Source organism: Spermophilus citellus (assembly GCF_964194105.1).
Source record: "Spermophilus citellus genome assembly, chromosome: 19".
In the NCBI taxonomy this organism is placed as follows: domain Eukaryota; kingdom Metazoa; phylum Chordata; class Mammalia; order Rodentia; family Sciuridae; genus Spermophilus; species Spermophilus citellus.
The window spans coordinates 15,064,768-15,074,356 of NC_138201.1; the positions used below are offsets into that span (position 1 = coordinate 15,064,768).

At 41.2% G+C, this 9,589-nt stretch overlaps 1 protein-coding gene across 14 annotated transcripts in view; it reads left to right on the forward strand.

Annotated features, from left to right (window-relative positions):
* The window catches only part of SETD5 (SET domain containing 5), a 76,720-nt gene extending 72,604 nt beyond the window's left edge, over window positions 1-4,116 (forward strand). For 13 of the 14 annotated variants that reach the window (XM_081276004.1, XM_081276008.1, XM_081275996.1 and 10 more), the window contains 3 exons: window positions 938-1,071; window positions 1,540-1,628; window positions 1,929-4,116. In XM_081276004.1, coding sequence (XP_081132130.1) covers window positions 938-1,071; window positions 1,540-1,628; window positions 1,929-2,537 — 832 coding nt within the window. In that variant the 3' untranslated portion in view covers window positions 2,538-4,116. The other variant, XM_081276000.1, reaches the window with a different exon arrangement.
* Window positions 4,117-9,589: the final 5,473 nt, after the last annotated feature.

The window sequence follows — 9,589 nt, forward strand, 5'->3', positions numbered from 1 at the left end:
TCCCAATTTGATATTAAGTATTTGGGAGCACTTTATCTAATAGCACAGCTGTCTAAGAGTGCTATCTGTCCTCCTCAGCTGATTTAATAGTATTAGCTACATTTCTAGCCATACAGAAGCAAAGAATTACCAGCAAATCTATAGAGTAGCACTCTTAGACAACATACAGCTATGGATGCCCTTAAACTATTTTGTTTGGTGAGCATTAACACTGCCTCTCCTATTTTCTCAGTTCACGTAAAAGGTAAGTCGGAGTCCAGCCAAGTTCCATTTGAATTAGCAACAGATATCTCTGTTCCATGCAACTAGCATATTCAGAACAACAAAACATTCTAAAAGAACTTATCTGGTTTAGGGGAGACCGCTAGAAAAGGAAATAAGCTGGGTGTGGTGACAAACACTTAACAAATCTGGCTACTTGGGAGTCTAAAACAGGAGTTCAAGGCTAGCCTGGACAACTTAGTGAGACCCTATTTCAAAATAAAAAATTAAAAGGATGGTGCTGGGGATGTAGCTCAGTGGTGCAGCACCAGAGTTCAATCCCTAATATGGGGAAAATGGGAGAAAAAAGAAAATAATACTGGTGACAAGATCTGAATATCAAAGAGTAAAATAGAGAATGAAACACAGGCATCTTAATCTGAGTCTGAGAAAGAAAAAACATGGCTCAAATGATTATGTTCATTAAGAAACCCTTTATTAAACTGCTACTTCGCTGTCAGGTACATAATTTCATAGAGGAGAAAATTTAGTATTTCAAAATGAGGACTTAAAAAGTTGATATCTTTAACTCATTTTTTCCCTTTATTTCTTCATCCTTAAAAGTGATTTTTCTTTTGAGAGAATATATTGTACAGCCTATGTGAGCGCTTCATTTGTTTTAGACTCTTTGACTCATAAGTCTTCTGGCTTAAATTTGCCCCTCTCACCTTTGCAGGATGGTTCCCACGTCAGTAGAAAGACTTCGAGAAGGAGGGAGCATCCCTAAGGTCCTCCGAAGCAGTGTGAGGGTGGCCCAAAAGGGAGAACCCTCTCCCACGTGGGAGAGTAACATCACTGAGAAAGATTCAGGTGAGTCTATGACCGCCTTCTGTCAATCAGGTTGAGGGACACATAAGCCAGGCTCTTCACGGTTTATGCCAAATGCTAGGGTGAGGTGAGTCAGTTTCTGGCACACTTGGGTTCTGCTATTTGCTAGGCTCCAGCTCAGTCTTGCTCTTTGGGCCTACATCATTTTGTAAGGTCTAGCATTGCTTGCTCTCTGTCTGCTCTTTTTTCCCAAGGGATACCTTTCTGTAACTCTCATCTCTCCAAATTCCTGGAGCTCCACCTCGATGAAGGATGAAGAGAAGGAAGGAGACGGGAATCAGATCAGGCATTTAAAACGTAGCCCATAATTAACCACTCCTTTTGCCCTTCTGGCATGCTGCACTCACTCAGTTTGTCATAGAGAGCAGCATGGGTTGGTGATGGCATTGGTGATTTGGCTGTTTTCTCTCTTGCTCTGAGATGCCAAGTTGATTTTATAATACCTTCTAGACCCTGCAGATGGAGAAGGCTCAGAGACATTGAGCTCAGCGCTCTCTAAAGGAGCAACTGTTTACAGCCCTTCCAGATACAGCTACCAGGTAAGTTGAGAAAGTGCTGATCTCTGGGTAGAAGAATATATTCTCATTTCTGAATGTTTTGTGATCCAAGCCATCCTGTACAGGAGATGCTGGTGTTGGCATTGTCTCAGCAGGCTTGGAAGTAAGTTGTCGTCTGCCTTCCCTCAAGTATAAATCATACCACAAACGTAAATAAGGTGATCAGAGACAATGAGTTGGCTGCCTTTAGTATCAAAAAAAAAAAAAGTTATAAATGTGAAGATCACAAGCCATTGAAGAGACTTGTTCACTTCCTTATGCTTTCCTCCAAACTCTTTCTAGCTCCTGCAGTGTGATAGTCCACGGACAGAATCACAAAGTCTCCTTCAACAGAGTTCCTCTCCCTTTAGAGGACATCCCACCCAATCTCCAGGATACAGTTATCGAACTACTGCACTGAGACCTGGAAACCCCCCTTCTCACGGTTCTTCTGAATCATCCCTCTCTTCTGCGTCCTATCCCAGCCCCGCCCACCCTGTGTCCACAGACTCGTTGGCCCCATTTACAGGGACACCAGGGTATTATAGCAGCCAGCCACATTCTGGAAACAGCACTGGCAGCAATCTTCCCAGGAGGAGCTGTCCTTCTAGTGCTGCTAGCCCTACCCCACAGGGCCCCTCAGACTCACCAACCTCAGACTCGGTTTCTCAGTCCAGCACAGGAACTCTGAGTTCCACCTCCTTTGCTCAGAACTCTAGGTCGTCATTGCCATCAGACTTACGGACTATCAGTCTGCCCAGTGCTGGGCAGTCCGCTGCCTACCAGGCCTCCAGGGTATCTGCGGTTTCCAATTCACAGCACTACCCACACCGTGGGAGTGGGAGTGTGCACCAGTACCGACTCCAGCCACTGCAAGGGTCAGGAGTCAAGACTCAGACAGGACTTTCCTAGGGCTTCTGGACATGGGCATACAGAACTGAACAAGCCCATAGCTGCTTCCTTCCAGCTGCCTCTGGATCCTGGGCCGAGCATATTGCTGGAGGAGGGGGGTACAAGATGCCAGAGGATTGGGTCTGGTCGACAAGAAACAAGACTTGTGGTCCCAACTGGCCTCTGGCCTTGGAGAAAGATGTAAATCTTGTCTGAAGCAGAGACTATAAAGAAGTTTCTCCCTGCTGTTAAGGGTACATTGTTGACAAGCAAATGGTGTTTTGGTTAGTAACGGTTCTAAGTGCAATGAGTTGTGTTGAAGCCTCTGTCTCCCATCCTTGCCTGTAGCCTGTAGTCACTTGTGCAGTGAGGACATCTTTTTAAATAATAAAAAAAAAAAAAAATTTAAAAAAAGTTTTTGTTTCAAAGGAAAAAAAGTGAAAAGAGCCAATCTCAAAGCCCCAAGCCATCTGAATAGTGTTAGGGTTTTATGCACTTAAGAATAAAGGTAGGTATGTAAATCTTATCCCTAAGACAACCATTCCAAAAGCAGATATCTGGCCAAGGTGTGTTCACCAAGTGTACTCCCTACCTTTGTCTTAAATCACCAGGAAATAGGCAGGGATAATAAAGCTTGGATCTTGCTCCAACTGAGGGATGCTTGGCTCTCTGAAGATGAGCTTGTGGTCAGCTCTTGATTATTTGGGAGCCGACAATCTTCTATTCCTCCTTCCCAAGCTGTTACACAGCTTAGTAACCCATGGAGTAAGTAGACAGAAGTGGAATGAGAAGTGAGATGGGCCAATTGCATTGCTACTTAACAGCTTTTGGCAATAGATTTGATTAGGAAGGATCCCAAGTGGTGTGGGATTTCTTTGAATTTTATTTTTTTCTACTCCCAACTAATCAGGAGTTGACGATCCCATGAGCAGGACCGCCTCCATGATTGGGGAGCATGCACTTGTGACTTGCAGGGTAAGAATGGGAAGATAGGTTTGTGGAGTGGCACCGACAGGACTGTGATTGTGTGTGGGCCTGCCCCACGTTTCTTTGGGGGATGCTTATGTGAGAGTGGGCCGGTGAGGGAGTTAGCAAGCCACCCACACCCCTAACACTGTTCTGGATGAGACGAGAGCAGACTGGCTTCTCCCCATCAGTGCATTGTGCCTGTTGTACACCCCTGGAGGAGCCCTGGAGCCAGCCCAGGTGGGGTACACAATCTTTTAAAATTCCATACGGTTGCCAGCTTATTTCTTTCACTTGTTTACTGTAATATCCGGCGTGTTTTTATTTATCTAATTTTGTATTCAGTTATAACCATGGTAGGGGTAGTGAGTATATGACAGGTGTGATCCCTGGTGCTGCAGTGGACCTTACTTCTTTTCTTTTGGACAAGATAATACTGTGAGTCTCCCTCCTTCCCTCTAATTTGTTTTCTCCTTTTTTTAACCAGCCTCTTGCATCCCTTTCTTTTCTATCCTGTCCTACAACTATCATATGCACAGTCTTCTCTCTTTGTGTGTGACTGTTACAAAATTTCACTTTTCAAAATTTGAAATCAGGTGTTTGCTCAAATGAGGGGAGATTTTTTTTTTTTTTTCCCCAATGCTGAAACTTAAGCAGAGTACTTTTCTTTTTGTTGTTTCCCCCACAAACCCATCAGTCTGGGAGAGCGTTGGGAGTGGAAATCATGTTGCCTGGGATGCCGGTTTCTTTGTATATTATATAAAACGTATGTAAATGTCTCTCCATTTGGGCTGGGGTTTGCATTCTCCCCTTGGCTATTAACCAAGGGGAGAGGCCAGCGGGCAGGCGGCCCTCACCCTGCCTGGCACGTGCAGAGACCCCAGCCACTCTGTGTGGGCAGGGTGCTGTCAAGACCAGACCTCTAGGGGGGGTGGGGGCGGGGGGTGGGGGGAACTCTTGGAAGGGAAGAAGTTTCACTTCTTTCTCAAGTGGAGTGTTTACACCTTGCTGTAACATTTGAACTTTCACAAGAGATGTAATAATTTTGATAATAAAATTCTTAACCATAATAAAGTTGAGAACTTTTTTTTGTTAGTCCTGTCATCTGACCTTGCCTGGTTTTCCCAGTGTTGTCCTTACCTAATAAGGGCAAGTTGGACCCACATTCAGCAGAATATGCTCTCGGTAGGGTTGTTTTCCCCATAATAGAGCCAGGAATAATGATTAATCTTCCTCTGGCCTTTTATGATGAGGTCAGACCAGTGTTAAAGTAAGCCTGCTATGTTGGAACTGACCTTTGAAATCTCCTTTGAACTGGCATAGTTTCCCTGGCCTTGACCTCATCTGTTTAGCAGATATTTTTTCATTCTCATTCAAAAACAGTGCTGGGCATTATTTTGGTGCTAAGCTTATTATGCTGATTAAAATGATGGTTGGGTGAGCAAATTAAGGTCTCTCCTAAAGCTTATATTCTAATGAGAGAGAGAACGAAACTAGTATGTAATTAATAGTCTGTACCATGGTATTGGACCCTTTTTACCAAGATGGCACCAAAAGTGAAGAAGGAAGCTCCTCCTGCCCTTGCCAAAGCCAAATCCAAAGCAAACGCTTTGAAGACCAAGAAGGTAGTGCTGAAAGGCATACATTACATGTGACACTCTGGCTCCAGAGGCAGCCCAGATACCCCAGGCAAGCTCAACTACTATGCTGTTATTAAGTTCCTCTAACCATTGAGTCTGCCATGAAGAAGATGGAAGATGATAACATGCTTGTGTGTGTTTTGAGTATCAAGGCCAACAGCACCAGATTAATCAGCCTATGAAAAAGTTTTATGACATTGATATTACCAACCAAGATCAATACCCAGATTAGGCCTGATGGAAAAAGAAATATGTTCAGCTGGCTCCTGGTTAGGATATTTGAAATATTGCCAACAAAACTGGAAACATCTAAACTAAATCCAACTGGCTAATTCTAAATGTACATTTTAGTTAAGATCCCTACTCCATAGGCTAGGGTTGTGGCTCAAGGGTAGACTTCTCACCTATATATTTTTTAAGTACCAGGCTCAGTCAGTGGTAGAACACTTGCCTAGCATGCACAAGGCCCTGGGCATCTTAGAAAAAAAAAATGACCTTTTTTTTTTCTCCTCCCCCCATAATAGGTAAGTGACTAGGGTAGTTGAAAGGGCCATTCCAGACTGGTTGGACAGGAATCACACTGAGGAGTTGACACTGAAGCTGAGACCTGAGTGATAAAGAAAGCAGTCATGGAACGAGTGAAGGTCATCCTGGGCAGTTCAATCAGGATGTGCAAAGACTCCCAGGTAGAAAAGGTTTAGTTTTCCATCTGAGATACAGAAAAGGGGCCGGCAAACTTTGTAGGGGGCCAGATAGTATTTAGTCTGGGCAAGCCATGTGATCTCTGTTATAACTACTCAACTCTTTTATTGCAGTACAGAGCATCTGTAGACAATATGTGGCTGTGTTCCAGTAAAGCTGCATTTACAGAAACAGGTAGGTGACAAGTTGAATTGGACCGATAGGCAGTAGTTTGCTGGGGCCTTAATGTGGGGCCTTATAGGTTTAATTTAAAGAATCTGCCTTCTGAGTACTACAGAATTTTAAGCAGAAGTGACAGGGTGTAATTTATGGTCTGCAAGTTGTTTAGTTGTATTATACAGTTACTTTGATTTGATCCTGTTGGAAGGACAAACAAAAAAGCTGGAAAACCAGTTTGAAAAGTATAGCAGATATTCAGGCAAGCAACAATGTGGTGGTGGCTTCTACAATGAAGATGGTAATAATGGGGATAAAAGGAAATAGTTGAAATCAAGATAAGTTTTGCAGTTGTGCAGTGGGGATAGCCAGTGGATTAAATTGGCAGTTTTTGCTCTAACATTTGTTTGAAAAAATTTTTACTGAGTTCCTCAAAAGTAATCAATTCCTGGCATTTTGGAGAAGATGCCCTAGGAATACTTAGCCTAATTCTGAGTGGGATAGGAAGAAAATAGTGTGTGCAGTGCAGTCCTCTTTAAAAAGAAGTTCTGTGTCCATTGTATTTTGTCTTATAATTCTGTGATGAAAACAAGCCAGAAGGTACATTTTAAAGATGAGAATTGAGGGTTAGTGCCATGTTCAACTGTGTGTACCACAGGTCTGCTGATAATTAATAGACCTGTGTATTTTCTGCTTGAATTGGAAGGCTTTTGTTTATTTTTCATAATCATTGAGAGGTGTTCTGAGCTCTGTGCAAGGCACTGAGAGTGCGAAGGTATGAGAGTCAACAGCCAGCCATTAGGAATTGGTCTCTTGACTGTTATCAAGTACTGTGTGGCTAAGCGCTTTCCCTTTTTTTTTTTTTTTTTTAATTGCTTTTAGTTTTTTAAATACATGACAGTGAAAGGCATCACATATAAAACACAATTTTTCATATCTCTGTATATAAAGTATATTCACACCAATTCATGTCTTCATACATGTACTTTGGATAATGATGTCCATCACATTTCACCATCACGCTTTCTTTTTGATGTGATAAATCTAAACAGATGAACAGCGTTAAGGAAGTAAATCAGCGTAACAGTGGCAACTTGTACATTACTTCACAATTTCCAGAGCTCTCCCATTTTATGTGATTATTTATCTCATTCATGCATAACAATATGTGGGGTAGGTATTCCCATTTTATAATTTTTTTAAAATTAAAAGTTAAAGAGCCAAACAGACAATTTTGGAAATTTGGGGCAAATTTGCAATTTCCACAGGAAGCAAATAGAAATCAGTAGAGGTGCCATGAAACTTACTGGCACCTTTTCTACTTTAAGAAACCGTTCTAGGGTTGGGGTTGTGGCTCAGTGGTAGAACGCTTGTCTAGCATGTTTGAGGCACTAGGTTCAATTTTCAGCACCACATATAAATAAATAATGGTCCATCAATAACTAACAAAAAATTTTTTTTTAATTTTTTTTAGTTATAGATGGACACAATGTCTTTATTTTTATGTGGTGCTAAGGATTGAACCCAGTGCCTCACACGTGTGAGGCGGCTGCTCTACCACTGAGCTATAGCCCCAGCCCTAATAAAAAAAATTTTTTAAAATTCTATTCTGGGTCTGAGGTTATGGCTCAGTGGTAGAGTACTTGCCTAGCATGTGTAAGGCCCTGGGTTCAATCCTTAGCACCACATAAAAATAAAGATTTTATTGTGTCCAACTACAACTAAAAAATATTTTTAAAAAATTACTATTCTGGCCCTTTCTAGGCACTGTTTGATGATAGTACAGGGTTCTCTGTTTAGCAGAAGTCATCCTGAAGAAAAAAAATGCACAGTTGTCCTAATGGAGTAGGTGATTCTATTTTTAAGCTGCATTAATATTAGGCTTCATAACCTGCTCCATATAAGGCACAGAGGAGATAAAGAGGTTTTGCAAGGGTCCGTAATATACTTAACAGTAGTCAGGTATTGTGGTGAACACCTGTAATCCCAGCTACTGGGAGGCTGAGACAGGAGGTATCACAAGTTCAAGACCAGCCTTGGCAACTTCAGAAGACCCTGTCTCAAAATTTAAAACAATAGAACAAAAAGGCTAAAAATATAAGTCAATATCCCTGGTACAATCCCTAGTAATGCACTTAAAAAGGTTTTTTTCAAAGACAGGAAGGAAATACCTTAGAGAAAGATAATCATTGAAAGAGGTACTGTTCCTTGTAACTTTTACCTGCTCCTGCGCAGATTCTGAAGTCATAGTTTGACTGTATCTCAGACTTCCCCATACCCACCACCACCTCTACCACCATTAAAGCACACTAAAACTTTGGACAAGTTTAGAATAGATATCCACAGGTACTCCAAAACAATGTGGGCAGGGATAAATCATCAGATGTCAAAAAACTTGCATGATACCACAATTTGTTTTAAAAGAAGGAATGGTTCATCTAATGGATCTCAAAACTCCAAAGTAACAGGCACTGTCATTGGAAAGCTCCACAAGCCAGTTTTAAAAGCAGCAGCTAAAACTGAAGAATTTGCAGTAAGTCCAAATGATGGTTTTAGTCAGATCTAAAAGACTTCTAACCTTTGAAGGTTTCTTCTAGGACAAAGCTTGGTACTGAATAAGACAATTAAAATAGAGATGAGGGCTGGGGGTACAGCTCAGTTGGTAGAGTGCTTACCTTGCATGCACAGGCTCCTGGGTTCCATCCCAGCAACAACAACAACAACAACCAAAAAAAAAAAGGGGGGGGGGGGACACATTAAATGAAATTCTTTGAAAAATAATGAAATTAGGGCTGGGGTGGTAGCTCGGTGGTAGAGTGCTTGCCTCACATGCATGAGACCCTTGCCTTGATCCCCAGCACCACATAAAAATAAACAAAAATAAAGATCTGTGTCCATCTACAACTAAAAAAATGTTTAAGAAAAAGAATGAAAGTAGGATTGTTTCCTAAAATCTAGAATGCTTTCTCTTTAGAGTAACAATATAAGAATATTAAATAACTCCTGATATGTTAACTTCTCTTACAATTGATTGTTAAGCTCTAAGCATATTCTGTGCTGAATTTAAACACCTATCATTCACACAGTTCATATTTTAATATTTTACCATGAAGCTCAAAAAACTGTCATATATCATACCTATTTTCTGAACGTGTAAAAACCATTTTATCTATATAGAAATGAATGATGGGGTCTGGAGTTGTAGCTCACTTTCAGAGTGCTTGCCTAGCATATGTGAGACACTGGGTTTGATTCTCAGCACCACATATATAACAATAAAGGCCCATCAACAATTAAAAAAAAATTTTTTTAAATGGATGATGGGAGGTATCTCAGGGGTAGAGTGTTTGCCTAAAAAGTGTGAGGCCCTGGGTTCAATCCCCAGCAGTGCAAAAAAAATTAGATAAAAATGAGTATCAGAAAAGGATCAAAGTTGTATCCCAAAAAGTAAAATAATAATAACAGCAGCAGAATAATATCCCTATAAACAATAAAAAAGGAAATGTCTTGGGCTGGGGAGTAATAGATGGGAACTTCCTTCAACTTTATAATAATTAAAAATGCATGTGTGCCTAATGATGCACAGCTATAGTCTTACCTGCTCAGAAT